The sequence below is a fragment of the Tribolium madens genome, unplaced genomic scaffold (assembly GCF_015345945.1).
Source record: "Tribolium madens isolate multiple individuals breed KSU strain unplaced genomic scaffold, Tmad_KSU_1.1 Scaffold_3;HRSCAF=73;Tcas5.2_LG2, whole genome shotgun sequence".
Classification (NCBI taxonomy): domain Eukaryota; kingdom Metazoa; phylum Arthropoda; class Insecta; order Coleoptera; family Tenebrionidae; genus Tribolium; species Tribolium madens.
Window position 1 is genome coordinate 14,953,765 of NW_025401006.1, and position 21,297 is coordinate 14,975,061.

Below are 21,297 nucleotides of genomic sequence, written 5' to 3' on the forward strand. Positions count from 1 at the left end.
TTTCTAAATATCTTAAGATCATCAGCAAATATACGATAATCACTATCAAAATTATATCCTATATCATTTATAAAAATAATGAAAAGAAGTGGACCCAAAACAGAGATCCCTGTGGTACACCTGAATAAAACTGAATTTAGTAGAATTTAACGAAACATAACCTTAAATATTTGTTTTGATAAAGTATGATGGTTACCTAGCAACTGAAACTCAAAATGAGTCCAAAAAATAACGTAACTATGGAAACAAACGAATAGTTGTCATGGAAACAATTAAAACTGGCGGTTTTTTTGAATTCTCTTACGATGAAACGTCATGTTGTAACCTTGACCCTCTTTATAAATTTATTTACAACGGTGTATAATAATGCGAAAAAATTCGCTTGTAGTTGAAAATGTTGGTTAATAGGTTCCTTTTAAACAATGCATGCGTCCATATTTAAATAAAAGTGTGCCTACTTATTGCGGTGATTAAGCGTGTTCATAACCGCATTTTTTCCTATGTGAATATGAACCTGTTATACTAATTATTTCGAGTATTGTTAATCGTGCAGTTCAAGGCGTAACACAAACATTTGTAATTTTTTTTTTTGTTGTGTTTTGTTTGACGTCGATGCGCAAACTCGGATTGTGCGGCGTCGCGACGTCCATCGATTTAGTGGCATGAAACGTTTGATCTGTTGCTTGATACGAATTTGGAGGGTTTGAAGTGGGTAAAATATTCAGTTGAGGATTAGTGTGTTTGGGGTGATTTAGGGGTTTGGGTGTGTTTTGTGTTGACGTCAGGTAAGAAATGGAGGAATTACGTAAGGTTGAATTGTTTTTATTTATTTTGTGGTGAATAATTTGGGTTTGGGGAAGGGATGTTTTAGTAGTTTCCTGTAATTCGTGGAATGATAAATTGTCGGTGTTGTAATTTTAGACTCGTGTGTGTGTGTGTGTGTGATGGATAGAATATACGCAGTTGGTGTCGTAAATTAGCGCGAAATGTTTTCAGATGGTAGAGGGATTTTCCATGGAAATGATTAAATTGAGCGTTTCAGGAATTAAAAATAAATTTTTGTTCAAACAATGGTTTTGTAAGCAATTTTGAGAAATGTTACGAAATTTCCACCATATTGTTGCAAACAGCTAATATTTAATGTCTGTTGTATCATAGAATTTCTAAATTATTTAATAAATGAAATGAATTTTTACTCGAGAACTACATTTTTTCTAAATGACAATATTTATTTTTATTTGTCTCGATAAATGACATAAAAACATTTATTTTTAGATTTTGGTTGCGACGTTGCCAAATTACTAACATTTCTTGCAAATTTTTGAAAACGTATACTGCGGTTCTATTTTTTTGAAACACCTTGTATTGTACGACAGCTGGTTTGTATTTCAGAGAAAACTTCGGAAAGTTTTAGTTTTAATATTTCCGTCATTTTTATTTTATACCGGGTGATCTTAAATGAGACAAAAAAAAACACTGAAATAATGGTAGGGCAAAAAAAATCCTCCAAAATTTCAGAATGTAATTTCAAAATAAATCTACCGAAATTCCAGTAATTCCAGTGATTCATTGTAATTGCATTTTATCAAATTAATTCTGACAGTTCTAAGGAAATTAACGTAATTTTTAATATGATAATTTCAAAAAGAATTCCAATAATACACAGATAATGCCAGTAATTCTAAAAAAAATCCAGCAAAATTCTAATAATTAGTAATCCATTGTAATTCCAGTGTTTTCATAATTCCAGTAATTCTAAGTTAATTTTTGTAATTACAACATAATTCCTATAAATCAAACTAGAACGGAAAGTTCTAAAAAAATCAACGTAATTTTGAAAAGACATTATCTCTAATAATTCCGAAAAGAATTCCAGTAATTTATAAATAATGTTAGTAATTTTAAAAAAATTCCACCGCAATTGTTGTAATTTCAATAATCCATGGTAATTCTATTATTTTTAGATAAATTCCTAAAATTCCAAATTAATTCCGACAGTTGTAAGAAAATCAACGTAATTTTGAAAAAACATTAAAAAATTAATTTCAGTAATTCCAAGTTAATTTTCATAATTCCAACATAATTTTTGTAATTAAATAAAACTAATTCCGGAAATTTTCAAATTTAAAGTAATTAAAAAAAAATTCCGCCGCAATTCTTGTATTTTCAATAATCCATGGTAATTCCATTGTTGTTTGATTAATTCCTAAAATTCCAAATTAATTCCTGCAATTCCAACTTAATTTACGTAATTCCAACTTTATTTTGGTAATTGTAAAATAATTCCTCTTAGTTATAAATTAATTGCTATAATTCTAAAATAATCAACGAATTTTGAAATAAAGTTCTCTACAATAATTCCTAAAAGAATTCCAGTAATTCTATAAATTCCAATAATTCATCATAATTCTATTGTTTTCAGATTAATTTCTATAATTTCGACTTAATTCAAACGTAATTTCCGTAATGCCGTAAAGAAAAAGAAGTAATTATGCCAGTAACTCCGAAATAATTCCAGTAATTCCAAACAATCCAAAAATAATTCCAAGCAATTTTGCTTAAATTCCAAAAATTTGTACAATTAATTCCCCTCGTCAAGACGTTTCAGGCGGTTTTTTTGCGAGATTTTACTAAAACAAATAAAAAACAACAAATTATGTCAAAAATTATATTATATCTTCATTTCATGAGCGTTTTAGCACGTTTTTCAGCTAGAAATGCGATTATTTTGAAAAAAAATTGATAAAAACAAGCCGAAAAATCACAGGATTACGCCGCCAAATGTCATTTTTCCAGAAAACTGCCCGATTTTTTAGTCAAAAAACACTAAAATGTTAAAAAAAACCTCTTAGGCTTTAATAACTCACTTTATGTAAAAGAAATATACCAGGTGAATACAAAGTATGGAACCAAAGGTTTTTTGCTTAAACTATTTATTTTTTGAAAAAACTAATTGATGAGTGATAAAGTACTATAAAAATGTGATGATTTAACAAGAATAAAATTTTTCGAAATTTCTTTTTGTTTTTAAGTTCTACAAAAAAAAAATTTTTTTTAAATGGCAACCCACTATAAAATGATTTTTTTCATAAAAGCTATACTCTAAGGATTACAACTATCTGCTTTATATTTAATTTTTTCACATAAATTGCAATTTTGACAAAAAAAAATCGAATAACTCAAAAACAAAACAAAATTTCGTGTTGAAAATACGATCACAATTTTTATATTACTTTAATTTATATTAATTATTATTTTCTGGAGGCAAATGATTAAAAATAAAACCGCTTGGTTCCATACTTTATATTCACCCTGTATTTGCGAACACTATTGTAATTTTTCAACTCATATCTGGTGAATTTTCTTTTTTTGAGTTGGCAACGCTGTTTAATTGAAATGTTTGTAGGGCGGCTATCCGGCCAAGCTTAAAAAGGTGCTCATCGTGACGGCCCCCTTGTGGTTCAAAGCCCCCTTCAAAATTCTGCGTCTTTTCGTTCGTGAGAAACTCCGTGAACGTGTCTACACCGTTTCAGTGGCCCAACTTTTAACCCATATACCACGAGAATCTCTACCAACACAGTTGGGCGGCTCACTCATCCTGGACCATAATGGTTGGCTTTCGTTGTGTTTGCAGTCAATGACCACTCGAGAAGAAACCTCATTGCCACAATACGGTCCGTTTTTCATTACAATTTTAACGAGAAAAATTTTAACGATGATTTTTTTTTAGATGGCAAAACGCCATCATCACCACAAAAACGCATCGAAATCGAAATCTCGTCATCGACGAATAACATAAACGAAACATGGGCCGAAGAAGGCAATTTGAATCCTCCAAGTAGTGCATCGAGTGGTTTCTCTGATGATGATTCGTTGCATGGAGATGGTGCAGCAGTTACAATGCCCCAATTGGTGGATTATGTGCGAGATAGGGGGCGTTCAGGCCTCATGCAGGAATATGCAGAGATTCGGTCGCGCCCCCCTGATGGTACTTTCAATGTTGCTAAAATGAAAAATAACTTGCCGAAAAATCGATATACGGATGTGTTGTGTTACGATCATAGTCGAGTGATTCTCTCCGAAATCGATTGTGATAAAGACAGTGATTATATACATGCGAATTTTGTCGATGGATACAAGCAAAAAAATGCGTTTATTAATACACAAGGTGAGCGATTTTATGTTTGAAAAACACAAATTAGTCCAGTCAAATAACGAAAATTCCGACAGAGCTAAATTTTGGTGGAGACTTTGGGTGGGTACACCATTAGAAATAAAGTGTCAAAAGTCCTCATCGATCCCATGTGTGCTAAAAAAGTTATTTGGGGTCAAAGGTCAAAATTTGACGTTTTTTAAATTTTTTTCGGAAACGGTAAGTTTTATCAAAAAAGCAGCCCAGACAAAAATTATCTACAAAATAGTCTTTATACTTTTTTTCTAAGAATCACCATTCCTGAGATGTACCCCAAAGAAGGGGTAAGGTACCAGGAATATAGAAAAAATTAAAAAAAATTCTATCTATAAAAATTTCAAAGTTATGATAGTTTAAATTTTGCACTTTGACTCTATTTATTTCTGTTGGAAAAATAATTTTCCAAGTTTTTTTGCTACAGGCTATTACAAGCGGAAACAAGGAAACTGTATCCTAACTTGTAACTCTGTTTAATGTTATTTGTGGCTTTTATTGACAAAATTTTTGTACCTTTACTAAATAATTATAAAAAAACATATACAAGGTCATCAGTATTATTAAATAGACATAAAAAAATGTCAAATGTCAAAAAATAAATGTCAAAAATTTTTGACAGAGAATTTTTTAAACATTTTTTCAGTACTCAGGGGACTATCCAATTACTCCATTTCAAGAAAGTGCGCGATTTTTTAAACATCCTGTATGTATTACCAAATAAATTCTTTTTAATTCTAATGGAATCGAGATATTTATAAGTTTAATGAAGTAGAAGAAAAATTTCAAGTAAGATAAGATACCAGGAACATAAAAAAAGTGTTTAAAAAATTCTCTGTCAAAAAATTTTGACATTTGTTTTTTGACATTTAACATTTTTTTATGTCTATTTAATAATACTGATGATTTTGTATACAGGGTGAATATAAAGTATGGAACCAAGCGGTTTTAGTTTTAATCATTTGCCTCCAGAAAATAATAATTAATATAAATTAAAGTAATATAAAAAAATGTGATGGTATTTTCAGAACGAAATTTTGTTTTGTTTTTGAGTTATGCGATTTTTTTTGTCAAAATTGCAATTTATGTGAAAAATTTTTTTTGAAAAAATTAAATATAAAGCAGATAGTTGTAATCCTTAGCTTTTATGAGAAAAATGATTTTATAGTGGGTTGCCATTTAAAAAAAATATTTTTTTTTGTAGAACTCAAAAACAAAAGGAAATTTCGAAAAATTTTATTCTTGTTAAATCATCACATTTTTATAGTACTTTATCACTCATCAAGGTTAAGCAAAAAACGTTTGTTCCATACTTTTTATTGACCTGGTATGTTTTCTTACAATTATTTAGTAAAGGTACAAAAGTTTTGCCAATAAAAGCCACAAATAATATTAAACAGAGTTACAGTTTAGGATACAAGTTCCTTGTTTCCGCTTCTAATAGCCTGTAGCAAAAAAACCTGGAAAATTATTTATCTTACAGAAATAAATAGGGTCGAAGTGCAAAATTTAAACTCTCATAACTTTGAAATTTTTATAGATAGAATTTTTTTTATGTTCCTGATACCTTACCCTACATGGCATTTGTTTTTGGGGCGCGAGTTCTGGCGCAATCTGTATGTGCATATGATGTAGAACGTTACTCTTTCAACTTTTAGAATCGCGATATCTCAGGAATGGTGATTCTTAGAAAAAAAGTATAAAGACCATTTTGTAGATAATTTTAAGATCTATAATTTTTGTCTGGGCTACTTTTTTGATAAAACTTACCGTTTTCGAAAAAAAATTAAAAAACGTCAAATTTTGACCTTTGATCCCGAATAACTTTTTTAGCACACATGGGATCGATGGGGACTTTTGACACTTTATTCCTAATGGTATACCCAAGACCTCCACCAAAATTTAGCTCTGTCGGAATTTTTGGTTATTTGAAATGTCTATTTTGACCGGACTAAATGTTTTGAATGTAAAATTTTAGGTCCTTTATTGAAAACAACACCGGATTTTTGGCGCATGATTTGGGAACAACATAGTCTAGTTATAGTGATGACAACACGAGTCATGGAAAGGGGGCGACCCAAGTGTCATCAATATTGGGAAACTGAGGTCGAAAGTGAAGCAATTTATGGTCAATTTACTGTCAAAACTGTATCAGTTGAAACCGATCCTGACTACACCGTCACCACTATTAATCTAATAAATAATAAAGTATGTCGAAAATCAAAAAAATTAAAATTTAAATTTGATTAATGTGAAATTCGCAGACGGATGAATCTCGAGAAGTCTCTCATTGGCAGTTCACTTCGTGGCCTGATTATGGGGTTCCCCGTTCGGCTAAAGCCATGCTCGAGTTTCTGGAACGTGTTAGAAGAAAACAGAATGCTATGGTGGTGGCATTGGGTGATACTTGGGCGGGGCATCCCCGAGGGCCTCCAATTGTGGTTCATTGTAGTGCGGGGATTGGTCGAACTGGTATGATGATACTAAAAATTAATTTTTTAATTGTCAAAATTGTGTTTTAGGGACTTTTTGTACTCTTGATATTTGTATATCTCGTTTAGAGGATTTGGGAACGGCGGATATTCGAGGAACGGTTGAACGAATCCGATCACAACGTGCATATTCCATCCAAATGCCTGATCAGTACATATTTTGTCATCTTGCTTTGATTGAATATGCCCTCATGAAAGGGCATTTACAATCGGCTGATTTAGCAGGTTTTGATCCGGGGGCGGATGACGATTCTGATTAAATTTTAGTTGATTCTTTCGAAATTTTACATATCTTGATTCGTTTTCTGAAATAAAACCGATCTTGTAATATGACAAAAAATGGGACAGATTCTAACCTCACTCATTTTGACGTTTTTGAAATGTCAAATTTGACGTTAAAGCCTGTTTCACAGTGAAAGTGTCAACTGATGTCCCATTTTTAGAGTGAAATATTACAAGTTTATTTTTATAATAATCCTAAATGAATGTTGGATGTACCTATACTCTGTTTCATATTAATGTGCATCGAAGTCTAAATGAATCTTTAATTTAAAGGCCGATTTACACAAAGTGTCATTATTGTCATTCAGAACAAATTTAATCACATCAATAATGACAATCTTTATGTTTGCTATCCTATGTTAATGTCGTTAGTAATTTAAATTATTTTTTGCTTCCTGGGGACACATTTGTTTGAAAAAGGGAAGATTGAGGTTAGGATTGTTATGCACATTAATATGAAAACGAGTCTACATTTCTTTTTGAAGAATTTAACGCTTCCTTAAATATTTCAAACTAGGCTAATGAAATCAAGAAAAATCTTGATCTTTACATATAAAGACTGTCCAATTGATTCTGAAGAAAATTATTTATTTGCAAAGCTATTAGGAAAACCCCAATTTGTGTTATAGACTCAGTTTTACCAAAATAACTTCCATTCAAGAGATTACAAGCCAAAATGTTAGTGTTTAAGTGGGTCAATCCCTCTAATATTTTTTTGTACTAAGTATTATGATTATTGTGACATAGTTGAATTGTATTGTAAATATTGTATTCTGATTTCTTAATACAAAAAAAATGCTTTTTATTTGTTTCTCACATTTATTACACACTACACCAACAAAACGATATAAAATTATCAACAGGTAGTAAATAATCAACAACAAAAATTCCTAAAGCTTTGATTTAAGTGTGATGGCTTGCTGTTTCAGATGTCTCCTTAGAATCTTCCCTGAGGGATTCCTCGGAATCGCATCAATGAAAACAACCCCACCTCTTAATTGTTTTTGTGACGAAACATTATCTACAAAAAATTGATGAAACAAAATGAAGAGAGAATGAATTAATTACCGGCAACGAATTTTTCCAATTCTTTTTCACTCGTTTCATGACCTGGTTTTTTCACAACAAAGGCCAAAGGTAATTCCCCGGCCCTTTCATCAGGTAAGCCGATAACAGCGGCATCTGCCACCGCCGGATGTGTAATTAATAACGCTTCAAGTTCGGCAGGGGCCACTTGATAGCCTTTATATTTAATAAGTTCTTTAATTCTATCAACAATAAAAAAATAGCCTTCATTATCGTAGTAAGCCACGTCGCCTGTATGTATCCAGCCGTCTTGATCGATCGTGTTGGCTGTGGCGACAGGGTCGCCAACATAACCCTTCATAATCAACGGCCCTTTAAAACACACTTCGCCTTCTTTGTACGGCCCTACGGCCCTTCCATTCTCATCAATGACTTTTACCATCATCCCTGGAACGATTTTACCAACTGAACCGACTTTAGTTTTCCCTAAAGGACTGACTAAAATCCCTAAAGTAGTTTCAGTCATTCCATAACCTTGAGAAACATGGCCCACTTTAAATCGTTCTTTCAATTCACGTTCCATGTCTTTGCCCATGGGGGCCGCCCCGGTCCGGATTTCTTTAACCCCAGATAAATCATACTGTTTAGTAAGTGGGTGTTTCAGGAGTACCAACATGACCGGTGGTGGTACCACAAGTCGCGAAATTTTGTACTTGATAATAGCATCAAGGAAAATTTTTGTTTTGAAACGACTCAAAACCACCATTTTTTTACCACGAAGTAGATTCAAAAACATCAACATGAAACCCATGGAGTGGAAAAAGGGCGCGAGACCCATTATAGCGTCACTGGGGTCTTCGTTTTCGATTATTTGCGCCATGGTAACCCTATTAAAAATGTGGTGAAACTATTTAAAATCAATAGAAAAATCACCTCATTATATCGACATAGATGGTCATGCTTTCATGGGTGCACATCACTCCTTTTGGTAAACCGGTAGTCCCCGAAGACATTAAAATCGTAGCAACGGCTTCTGTGGGATTCACAGGAGTGGCTTCAAAACTTTCGTCAATGTTATCAGGAGTGGCACCTAATTTTTTAATTTAATTTCTTTCATCTCAAACTACTTTAATACCTCTGATAATATCCTCGTGCATTGTCACATAATTTTCGTTTAATTTTCGCGCCCCGAATAAAACTAAATGTGTCAAATTTGGGTGATGGGCAAACACTTGAGTCATGTTTTTGATGGTTTGTGGTGAACAAAAAACCACTCGTGGTTTTGACAGTTTGAGAACATGGTTTAGTTCACCTGAGGAATTTCTTGATAAAGTTTATCACTTATCAAAGTTCAACTACTCACCTGGAGTATATTCAGGGTTTAAAGGGGCAAAAACAGCACCGATAAAAAACGTGGCTACTGTTACAACGGCAAATTCTAATCGATTTTCGCTATTTACCGAAATTGAATCTCCTTCTTTGACTCCGATACTTTTTAACCATTTTGCTACTTGTATGGAACGACTTAATAATAAATTTGCTGGCAATTCTTCATCAGTTGCGGCGTCAACCTACACCATTTTTTTACACAAGAGTCGCAATAAAAATCTTACTTACTTGTACAATATTATCACAGTGTGTTTTCAGTAAAAGTAGTAATAATTCACCTAAGGAACCTTCAATGAAACGCTCCACTTCAGGCCCTACTATCACATTAGCCTCGGTTTCAGCCATTTCTTGAAAAACTGAAACAAGTGTGAAACAATAATCAAAGTACGAGGAGTTTTATTATTACTTTTAGATTTTTTTATTGTCTTGACGTACTTGTAGATAAGTAGATATGCTAATAGGAAAAATATGCTTACAATAGATTTTTGAATTACAATTTTTTAATAAATTTTACGACTGTAGTAACATGTAATCAAATGAAATAATGTGTATGAGAATACGATAATGTGTAATAATGAATTAAAATCAAATAAAATTTAATTGAAGAAAAGCAAAAATGACTCACTGCGAGACTACCGGAATCCCCCGCCTGACATAACTTTTGAATAGGTTATGTGAACGTCAATAAAGTCATACGATTCTCTCAACCAATCATGTAATACTAGACAAAGACAGTAGCTTGGAAAATTCAACGTGTTAGAAAAAAACACAAGATACGGAGGAGTAGGGCGTGGTTTAGCCGTTTTGCCAAATCTAGTGATTTTTGGTATTTTTTTCTGGTATTTTTTTATAATAAATAAAAAATTACAAAATTAAGTCGAAATTGATATTATTTTTTAGCTTGTTTAAATTCTACTTGAACCAGAGGCTCATTTATTTTGCAAAATCCTATCCAAACACGGGCAAAATTTGGTCGAAAACGAATTATTTTGTAAAATTTTGTTAAAAAAAGCCACAAGTCGCAGAATTAGTCCGACAACAATGTCATTTGTGTGAATTTAAGCGGATTTGCTAATTATTTTGAATTTATTTGGGAACTTTAGTTTTTTAAGATGGCGATAGTGGTTTTGTAACTTAGCGCCCTCTATCAAGTGTAAACAAGTCAAGTTTAACCTGCTAATTTTTCCAAAAAAACGCATTTATTTATTAAAAACCCCACGATGGCATCCGTGGATGTCGTAATTGAGGAGAAAAAAGACGATGCTGTGGACCGCCAAAAGGTACAATTCCATAACCTCAATTTTTCTTTGAAATTTTTTTTTCAGGTTTGTCCGTTTCTTTTACGTGTTTTTGTCTCATCGAATGGTTACCATCACAAACCCACCGATTATAATAAAGGAAATACGCCTCAGAATGAGTTACAAATCTATACTTGGAGAGATGCAACTCTTCACGAAATGACACAACTTGTGAAAGAAGTGAATCCTGAAGCTAGGAGAAAAGGGACAAAGTTTAGTTTTTCGCTCGTTTTTCCCGATATGAGAGTCCCGATTTATCGTATGAGGGAAATTGGCACGACCACAACTGGGATTAAAGGACCAGATGATTTGAAAACTTTAAGTCAAGCCAGATTTGCGATTGGGGATTATATGGATATTGCAATCACTCCGGCGGATTCATGGAACACAGGGGGGCGCAAGGGGTACTCCCAAAACTATAACAATCATCGTCAAAGACCATACTAGTTGTAATTTTAAATAAAACAAATCTGTATTTTTTATGGCATTAAATTTAACACTACTACACAGGCCCAGGCCCAGGCCTGAATTGTGGTTTCCTGGGTTGAATTTGTTGTCTCTCTGGGGGTAAATCTTCATCTTCTTCAGGTTGGTCACACTTGTTACCCGTTTCGTACGAGTATTCTCTCCGGACACCATCAGGATCAATATAACCGTATTTCCCCCGAGTCACACAATCAATCCCCAACGTTTCTTCCTTAAAAGTCCCATCTTCATTCTCATACCCCCATGTTATACTACCATCAGCATTATCAGTCCTGTATTTTCGCAAAATTTGAACGGGGGGTTTACGCGTTCTTTGCCGGCCCCCCTCCTCGTCGAGGTATTGCGAGGGTTGCCGGGCAGGGTGATGGCCTCGAGTGGGGGGCTGTCGGACCGGTTGAGGGGGCGCTTGTTGACGCACCTGAAATTTCCAATCAATTTCGTTTTTGCTTGAATTGAAAGTCACCTGAGTGTGTCTCACGGGGGGCTGTGGCTCCCTCAGTAACGGTCGTGGGACATTCTGTCTCAAAACTGGCGTTTGGGGCACATTCTCGCGGATGTCTTGTCTCAAAACAGGGAGGGGTCTCTCCGGGCGGAAATGCACCGGACGTGGGGGCTGCTCCTCCTCCGGTTGGGCTACGGCTTGCCCCACGGCCGATTGGAGCACCGAAATCCCCAATTTGTTCACTTCATCGTCAAAATTACTGTTATTTGAGACGTTTTCCTCCTCCGGTTCTTCGACTACGGGACGGACGGGGGCTGCGTTAGGGCTCGGCGGGGGGCGTCGCAACCGGGGCGGAGGACCCTCATTTTGGGGCCTTTGCTGGCGGAAGGGCGCCGGCCTGCCTTGGGACACCAAAACGGCCCCAGGTATGTTTAGTCGAGGGGGGAGTTGACCGGAACTTAATGTAATCTATAATTAATTTTTTTAAAGAAAGTGGAGCTGCTTTAAAATTCAAATTAGTTATATAAGAAAACATGTAACCACAGGTTTATTCCAAAAGAAAGGTGTGTTAAGACCGAAATTGTTGAGTAAAAGTGCGAGCAAGGTTGAAATTTCTAACGCAAAGAATACTGTTATGCCAAGGATGATTAGTGCCTAGAGCTGGCAATTCAATATGGAATTAAAAAAAAAAATTAAATGGCCTAGAAATAGTTTCATTTACCCTTTTTCACGCCCTAAACGAGTCGCTAATGCCTATAATTACCATAGAAACGTACTTAAGTATATACGTAACTATGGTAACAAACGAAAATTTTGTCTAGTTGCCATAGAAACGTATTAAACCAAGGTAACAAAAATAAAAAACCAGTGGCGGGTGAAAAATTTCTTTCAACTTACGAAAAAAAGTAAGCACGTAACACACGCCGAAATGGTCATTTTTTTAAACTTGTCTTGTTGACTTATCACAACTGAAACTTGGTGCAAGGCAGTAAGAGTTATATATAAGCCGCGCCCCTCTGTGCATTCTCGTCTTGTGGCCAAGCCCAATTGCAGACTGATTCACTTTCACACTCATGAAAAATGAAGTATTTTGAGAGATAAAAAAAATTAATAGTGTGATAGGGGAAAATTTGTATTCCGTAACTGTCAATAGCTTTTTCTTGCATTGTTTTTTAGCCGCCACCGCAGAATAATAAAAGAACGAATTTAAAGCGAAAAGGGAAAGTGCATGCAAATTTGAATTTCGCACGTGTTGGTACGACCGTCAGATCCGAATTTTTCTCTCAAAGGTCAAGAGTTAAATAAACTGTGTCACATATTACCGGTTTTCCGAAAGTTCGTTCGCTTCGAAAGATGTAAGACTTGTAAACAATAAATAATTCATTAATTAATTACGTTGTAATTGCGGTTTATGTAATTTGTTTATAAATATTATAATCGGGGGAGTTGACACTTTTCGGAGATTATTTCCGCTTTCATTGCTCGAATAGAGTATTTGAGATAATCTTCATATAAATGCTCTTGTGAACAGCAGTAATTTGCTTGAACTTACGAATTATGAAGCGAATAAGTCAACAAAAAATTCAGGGGAAGTGTCTTGAATGTATTTATGCACTAGTTGGGAATTTCTCCGGTTTAAGGTTCCAGACCCCCTGAAAGCTGGCGTATACCTATTACATGTACAGGGTGTTGCATTTTGGATGTCCGAATAGGGAATCTCCGAAACTAAGAGGTTTAGCCAAAAACGAGTAATACATTCTGGGGCTCATTTTTTGAGAAAATAATATTGGTTAAAACCGCATCCCGCTATCGTCTTTTGTTTTCGACTTATAGACAAAAATTGACATTGTAGTGAAATTAAAAAAAAATCATATCTTCGTTATTATAGAAGACACAGATTTGAAATAAAGACATTATAGAGGCACTTTTTTACGTAGAATTTAATAATGTAGTTAACATTTTTTTTCAGTTGTTTGTTTAGCCGTAATAAGATAAACTTGTATTTTTTTAAATGGGAATCATAGATGGCTATGTCATTTTTAAAAAGCTTGTTTTTTTCTTATCTAAAAAATATATATTGGTAACAAATTATTATAATACATTTTTAGCAAAAAATTATCTTTGATTTTTGTTCGCAGGGCCATGAAAAAATGTTGCATCTTCAACTAAAAGGATTTAAACTATRTTATATTCAASCAGTGTCACTAATGAAAGAGTTTTCTAAGTACTAAGTGATGAAAAAGATGCAAAATAAATTGTAAATCAACTTATTGGCGACTAATAACATTTCTTTGTTTTTAAACAAGCTAACATTACCATTGCAACTTTTAGTGATACATAGAGTGTTGTAAAAAAAGCCGCTTTAATTCTTCAATAAAATATATTTTATATGACACAAAAATGACGATATGGCTATTCAAATACCCAAATTCCGTCTATGTCAAAAGTTATTCTACCTCCATTAGATCATCAAAAAAATGTTTTTTGTAATTTTGTTGACTGTTGACACATTTGTTTTTCCTATTTTCGGATTTTTTAAAAATATGTAATAATTTCGTTCTGAGGCGCTCGAATATTTGTTTAATGCTTCTACCGTATCATATTTTTTAAATCTTTATAATTTTATATATTTTTTTCATCTATTTTACAGTTTACAAAACTATTATTGATTATTATTTACCTACACATTTGGAGTGAAATAGTTTTTCCATGGCCAACTATTATCACACAAAATATGTATTTCACTTTTTAAGTATAGTTATAAAAAAATATTTTGATACAAATATATATTTTTTAGATCAGAAAAAAATAAGCTTTTCAAAATTGCCATAGCCGCCTATGATTTCCATTTAAAAAAATACAAGTTTATCTTATTACGGCTAAACTAATAACTGAAAAAAATTGTTAACTACATTATTAAATTCCTCGTAAAAAAGTGCCTGTATAATGTCTTTATTTCAAATCCGTATCTTCTATAATAACGAAGATATAATTTTTTTTAGATTTCACCAAAATGTCAACTTTTGTCTGTAAGTCGAAAACAAAAGACGATAGCGGGATTCGGTTTTAGCCAATATTATTTTCTCAAAAAATGAGCCCCAGAATGAATGAGACGGATTAAAAAGCAAAAATTTCTAAGTACACGTTTTTATTTTAAATTGAAATGAGAGATCCTAATTAAACATAAAAAAATACAAATTAACTCACAAAAGTAACAAAAAATAAAATAATGTTTTAATACTTTTTATTGTTACAAATTTAAACAGGAGATAGAATATTCATTTTTAAAACAAAAATTTTCTATGAACATATATCGAAAAATGATACGCAAGGGGTCTTTTAATAGTTTTTTTTCCATATTTCCGAAATCATTTTAGAAAAAAATTTCAAAGTTTGGTAGGTACAGATGATAACTTTTATACACCTAAACATGTACAAAAATAAAATGTTGAAATTTTTAATTAGGGGCTTCCTAAACTATATAGAATTAGGGTAAAAATTTACTCTAACTATATTGAATGTGGTTTCTTGCCACTTTCAGCAACAAAATTTCATAGTTTTTCATAAAAAAGGTCTTTTGTGTTTTTACGATACAATTTACGGATTTTTAGTAAAAATCGGTTTAAAAATTTATGTTACTGACCACAAACAGCATAAAAATTAAAAAATAACTTTGTTTTACCGTTTAGGTAAAAATTTTGTTATTTGGCATTTGTTTAGGTGTACATATAAAGGTACCAAATTTTGTAATTGTATCTATTCTGAAAAATTAGGAAAAACCCTTTAAAACCGTACCTTTTTTAGGGGGTGTAGCACCTTTCATAGCATATTTTGTTTTAAAATTAAATATTTTATCAACTATTTAAATTTGTACCTAACAATAAAAATGAAACACTGTATAATTAACACATGAAAAATTAATTCACAAAAATTTAAAATTAACTCACTAAAATAACAAAAAAACTAAATTTTTAACACTTATAACACTATATAACAAAGTGCTCAGCATTTCAGGGGTTGGGTTTGAACCCCCTAATCCCCCCCCTTGGGTACGGCCCTGTTGATAACTGTTCTTGATTCTTTAATATAAAGCAAAGTAAAGCAAAAATTAAATTGAAAGTAGGCAACTTTTAATACACATTTCAACAACTTCGGAACTACCTGGAGTATGATGTACAACCGAGCCGGAGCAAAACTAATCGTTTTATTGCGTTTGTTCACCCTTCAAAAAGAGAATTGTTAGTTTATTTCAAAACTTCAATTTTTTAATTTGATTAAGAGTTTCATTTTTATTTAGTAAAGTGTCAATCGAGACTTTTTAAAACATCGTCCTACAAAAGAGGCTATCAGATTTTGTCAAAATTTATAGAGGAGGCTCGCGGCTTTGCCGCTCTTCTAAACCTCACACACATTTTGTCAAAAATTTCAAGTTGAAAATTATGTATTTTTTAAGAAGAAAATTGACCTGTTCAGGCATGTTTGTCAAAACAAAATATTTTCAGTTGTAATAAGACTATTCCATAATTTTGCCGCTCATCTACTTTATATGTTTTATTCACATTTTATCGATAAAAAATTTCATATAAGTTACCATTTTAAAACATTGCAAAACTCAAAAACAGAGCACTTTAATTTTTATTATCATTTTCCAAGGCAAATACTAAAAAAGCTTGGTTCCACAAGTACTTTTTGTTTACCTTATACATAATAAACAAATAAATTTATTGAAATAGAGGAAAAATTTTGTAACTTTCATTTTACACCGAGCAAATTAAAACTTTTTCTTTTGATTTTGGACTTATTTCTGCTTTTTGCGTCCTATCACATTGGCGGTTTTATTTGTTGCTATTTTTTTATTTAACTTGCAAAAACTCATTTGTCAAAGTGACATTATTGTCAAAAAAATAAAATCGCCAATGTGATGGGATTTAAAAAGCGGAAATTATTTCAAGTCCAAAATCAAGAGAAAAGTTAACTTCTTTCTAATAATAATTGCGAGATGAGTGTTGGGATTTTAACCGAAATTTATTTATATTTGCATAATTTCGTTTAATTTATCTCGTCGTGTTAATTGGAATATCCGGAGGATCAATAAATGCATTATTATGCAATAAAAGCCTCGAGGGCGATTCAATTTTATGCAAAAGTTTATTAATAAACTTGTTTATTATGCAATCTTCAAACAGTGCTGTTTAGAGAGTTTCCTATCGATTTTTTTTTAAAGTGCAAAATGTGAACTAGTAGTCCCAGCCCTAGATTTAGTCTGTAAGCCAGGAATGATGAAGAAGAATGATACACCAGGGATGAATAAGAGAAGACCCGTGTGCGTGTAAAGTGCTTCATCTTATCTCCTAGACTTGGACGTCGTTACCTGGAACATTTGTGTACTTGTTATTGCAATTTAAAGGCTTTAGAAACTCTTAATAATCGTCAAATTGGTGGATGCGCCGGGCATTTTTTTTTTTACAAAATCAGCAAAAAAAGTCTAAATTGACAGTATTTTTGCTATTTTTTAACAAGAAACCTGTTTATTATCAAAGATTTCATTAAGAAAAATTAAAAAAATATTGAAATGACGATATTTTTGCTTCTTCCAAAGGACTCACTTAGTTTGTGAGATAGAATTTTTTTATTTTGCTTTTCTTCAATCAAGCCCAAATTAGTATGTGTTCGATCGATTTAGATTCTTTTTAACTATACAGGGTGTTAAAAAAAGATTGTGAAATATTTCAGTACTAAAAATAAACAATTTAGTAATTTTTTTGCTCATTTTTTTACTAATTTTTGTAAAACAAAAATCCTGACACTGGACTTTTTTGATATAAATTGAAGAAAAGTAGGTATATTTTTAGCTAAAAATTTGCTAAGAACAGGCTAAAACAACGTTAATGTTGAGTTAATTCGTTGATTTTTTTTATTCATTTTTGACAAAAGTCAAAAGCTGAGTTGTTTAAAAAGACAATAACAACATATTTTTCGATTTAAATCAATGATTTTGTTGGCTTGTTTTGACTAAATCTCCCAGGATTGTGGGACAAAAATGAGCTAAATCCATAAAAAAATAACGCCACTTTTGGCGCAATTTAGTGATTTTTTACAAAATTTTGTAAAATAAAAAATCCTGGCATAAATTGTTCAAAACAGCTTCATTTTTAAGTTGTTCGATTTACTTTTATGAAATATTGCAAAATACGTCCATTTTTAGAATAAAAACTATCTAAATCACTTGAAACGGCATAAATTACGTAATTTTTGGCCTAATTCGTTTTTTTTTTTGATAAAATTGATGAAAAATAGGTAAATAAATTTTTTGCTAAAAAATTGCTTAAAACAGGCTAAAACAACGTTAATGTTGAGTTAATTCGTTGATTTTTTTTTATCCATTTTTGACAAAACTCGAAAGTTGAGTTGTTTAAAACGGCTTGTTTTGACTAAATCTCCCTGAATTGTGGGACAAAAACGAGCTAAACCCATCAAAAAAAGTCAAAACACCAATTTTGACGTAATTTGGTAAATTTTTGCCCAATTTTGACAAAAACTTGCAAAATAGATAAATTTATTTCTGACACAGAAATTGCCAAAAACGCAAGAAACGACTTAGTTATTATCAATTTCAGCTTAATTCAAAAAGTTTCCAGGGTTGGGTTATTTTGACAAAATCTTACTAAATTAAAGAGTTTTCTAGCTGAAACCGACCTAAATCGCCTGAAACAAACCAAAAATGTCTACAATTTGGTTATTTTTGGCTTGTTTTGTCAAAATTTTGGCGCAAAAACGAACCAAAATAACGTTAATTTGGACTCAATTTTAATGTTTAATTTAAAAGATGGGCTCAAAAAAGACCAAATTTGCAGGTTTTTTCGTTTTTCCTGAAAAGCTCAAGTAGCTAATGATGCAATAACATAGAGAAAAGTAAAAACGCTTGAAACACAAAAAATAATATTTTAATATATACAGGGTGACCCAAGGGTGCGTGCATGTTCAACAACTTTTTTTCTATCGAAGTTATTGACATGATTTTTTTTAAAGGATATATATAACAATGAGGCACATTATAAAATATTTCTATTCATATACAGGCTGTCCCAAATAAGATACACAACTAAGTTCTGTTTTTTTAAATGAAAACCCCGATTGTGTGTCTATGTATCATGTAATTTTGACACATAAATTGGCTTAAGTCAAAAACTATTGCAGGTAAGTTTAAAAAACCAAGGTGCGTTATATTGACAATTTAGTGGCGAATCCAGATATGTAATAAAAAATTGTGGTTTTTATTTAAAAAAACGGAACTTAGTTGTGTATCTTATTTGGGACAGCCTGTATATGAATAGAAATATTTTTATAATGTGCCTCATTGTTGGATCTATCGTTTAAAAAAAAATCATGTGGATAACTTGTATAGAAAAAAAGTTATAGAGCGTGCACGAACCCCTGGGTCACCCTGTATATTAAATATTACCCAAATTTTGTAATTTTCACTTAGTTTTGGTAAAAATTTTTCAATTATGATTTTTTCGGTAAAAACATTTATAAATTTATAAAAAATATGCATTTTGATCTAATTTTAAAATAGTTTTGGCAATTTTTTTCGCATTTATTTGTTCTTCGGGGAAAATGCACTAAATTTAACAAAATAATATTTAATAATAACCAAAGCCAATTTTGCAATTTCCTGCCTTGTTTTGACTAATTTTGAAAGTTATTGAAAATTAACTCATTTTTTATCTAATTTTGCAACTTTTTACCTTGTTTTACAATTTTTTGCAATTATTAAAAGTTTCTCACTAAAATGTGCTAAATTCATAGCCATAATTGTGCAATTTTTAGCTTTGTATTGATAAAATTTTTCGATTTCATCTCATTCTCGGTAACAGACAAAATAACATAATTATGTGTTTATCACAACATATTTATCTATAATTTTGCAACATAACACAAATGTGCAGTTATTTGATCTAGCAAACTAAAATTATTTGCTTATTTACGTAATTCTTCTTTAAAATATTTTTGATCGTTATTTGAAACATGTACTTGTCATCTCAATGCATAAAATAATTGGAGCTCTGAGAAGATTTTGTGACGCAAGTTGGAATAAATTTTTCATATGTAAATAAATAATAAACGTGGAGCTACAGCATATTGCACGTGCTCGCCTGAGAAAAAGAAAAAAAACACACAGTGAGGATCAAAATGCAAAACAATTAAAACAAAATAATTGTGTCTTAAAACCCCGAGACAAATTCGAGACTCCACCGAACACGTTTTTTCGCTTTTATTGGCTTCGGTGACAAACGAAGCGTTATTACATTTGTCAGTTAAAATCAACTTAATTAGGGGTAGAGGAGAGCAAGTGTTTTTTTTATAATTCATTTAAAGTTCTCCATTTCTATTAAATATTTGCAAATTGCGAATTATATTTCCGCAAACGGATGTTTTATTTACACAACAAACAGTGCAGCATTCAAAATGGAAATGCTTTTCAGTGCAAAATCGACAAACTTTCAGTGGAATAGTGCTGAAGATAAATTTCAGAAATTAATGAAACACATCCAGTCATGTTGACTGAATTAAAAATTCCATTGATGTTCTAAACTCTTTGATCGCAATTTCCAACAAAGAAAATTTTATTGATTATGCCATTAATAATGAAAGCCGGTTTCTTTAAAGACTCTTTCCTCGAGTTGAGATACTAAAGCATTCGATCTTTGAATAGAATTGTATTTTTGAAGAAAATACGCTGCAATGCTACCTACTTTCGCATTACATTAAAATGCCACTTATTTGAGATGTTAACACAAACAGTGTCTCTTTTGGAAATTCCAACTCGGAACATTTTATTGCCGAACGTAAAACTTTAAATAAGGTCGCAATATCGCTTTTCTAAGACAGGGAAATATATAGAAAATGTCCAAGTAGTTTTTCAGAACGACAATCTTTATCTGTCCATACTTTTTTAATAAAAAAACTTCAAACGTAATTGAATTTTGAGCAATATTTCGATTTGTTTATAAAAATTATAATCCTGGCACCAGATGACCTTATTTACGCTTTGTCGACCCACTATTCTACAGGGTGTTTCGTTTTTATTGTTTCAAATTTCAACAGGTAAAAGAATGTTCAATTTTATGAAAAAAGTGCGTTTTTAATGGGGTTGAATTGAAAAAACGTAAAAGATCTCTTTTTTATGAAAACTATGGAATTTAAAATTTTGTTGCTGAAAGTGACAAGAAACTTCAGCCAAAATAGTTAGAGTTTTTTATCCTAATCCCAGTTTAAAAAAAATATATCAAAAAATATACCATTTTTAACTTAATTTGCTAATTTTTTAGCCCATTTTACTTGAAAATGGCAAAAATAATTTCGTTTTCGACCTCTAATTTCGGTATTTTAGCAAAATGTTGTGGAAAAAATTAGTTTTGGTTCAAAAATGTTTTTATTTGTTTGAAAATAAAAGGAAATAATAAATTTTTTTGCCTATGTAAGTTTTGGGCATGTTTTGATCGAAAACAAGATTTTTACTCAAAAATAAGCAAAAACACTATTTCCCATCTAATTAGGAGATTACTCGGCTTACTTGAACAAAATGTCGCAAAGAAAAAGTGGATTTTTAACTGAAAAAGTCAAAAATAATATTATTTTCAACAAATTTGGTCATTTTTTTCCAAAATTTTGCAAAATTAAAAAAAAAACAGT

The 21,297-nt window shown here is 31.8% G+C and overlaps 4 protein-coding genes across 5 annotated transcripts in view; 2 read left to right on the forward strand and 2 right to left on the reverse strand.

Moving 5' to 3' along the window:
- Window positions 1–7,313, forward strand: part of LOC123008207 (tyrosine-protein phosphatase non-receptor type 9) — a 10,727-nt gene extending 3,414 nt beyond the window's left edge. Inside the window, exons 4-8 of the mRNA XM_044403896.1 lie at window positions 3,407–3,674; window positions 3,731–4,168; window positions 6,165–6,394; window positions 6,451–6,658; window positions 6,709–7,313. Of these exons, the coding sequence (XP_044259831.1) occupies window positions 3,407–3,674; window positions 3,731–4,168; window positions 6,165–6,394; window positions 6,451–6,658; window positions 6,709–6,938 (1,374 nt within the window). The 3' untranslated portion in view covers window positions 6,939–7,313. The remainder of the gene's footprint in view (window positions 1–3,406; window positions 3,675–3,730; window positions 4,169–6,164; window positions 6,395–6,450; window positions 6,659–6,708) is intronic.
- Window positions 7,314–7,765: 452 nt separating this feature from the next.
- Window positions 7,766–10,088, reverse strand: LOC123007049 (4-coumarate--CoA ligase 1-like). Of its 2 annotated transcripts, XM_044402072.1 has the most exons (8): window positions 10,001–10,016; window positions 9,782–9,829; window positions 9,604–9,731; window positions 9,350–9,557; window positions 9,122–9,298; window positions 8,920–9,076; window positions 8,029–8,873; window positions 7,766–7,981 (listed from the first exon to the last, which is right to left on the reverse strand). In XM_044402072.1, the coding sequence occupies exons 3-8, from the start codon at window positions 9,718–9,720 to the stop codon at window positions 7,851–7,853; spliced, it is 1,635 nt and encodes a 544-aa protein (XP_044258007.1). In that variant the 5' UTR covers window positions 9,721–9,731; window positions 9,782–9,829; window positions 10,001–10,016; the 3' UTR covers window positions 7,766–7,850. The 2 variants fall into 2 exon arrangements, with proteins under 2 accessions (XP_044258007.1, XP_044258006.1); XM_044402071.1 differs by lacking the exon at window positions 9,782–9,829 and having other exon boundaries at window positions 10,001–10,088.
- A 403-nt stretch (window positions 10,089–10,491) lies between these two features.
- Window positions 10,492–11,155, forward strand: LOC123007113 (histone deacetylase complex subunit SAP18). Its single transcript, XM_044402168.1, has 2 exons — window positions 10,492–10,655; window positions 10,701–11,155. Exons 1-2 carry the CDS (start codon window positions 10,596–10,598, stop codon window positions 11,118–11,120), a joined length of 480 nt encoding a protein of 159 aa, XP_044258103.1. The 5' UTR covers window positions 10,492–10,595; the 3' UTR covers window positions 11,121–11,155.
- LOC123007112 (pollen-specific leucine-rich repeat extensin-like protein 1) lies at window positions 11,105–12,655 on the reverse strand. The gene is made up of 3 exons (XM_044402167.1): window positions 12,499–12,655; window positions 11,623–12,069; window positions 11,105–11,577 (listed from the first exon to the last, which is right to left on the reverse strand). Exons 1-3 carry the CDS (start codon window positions 12,535–12,537, stop codon window positions 11,176–11,178), a joined length of 888 nt encoding a protein of 295 aa, XP_044258102.1. The 5' UTR covers window positions 12,538–12,655; the 3' UTR covers window positions 11,105–11,175.
- Between the last annotated feature and the right edge of the window lie 8,642 nt (window positions 12,656–21,297).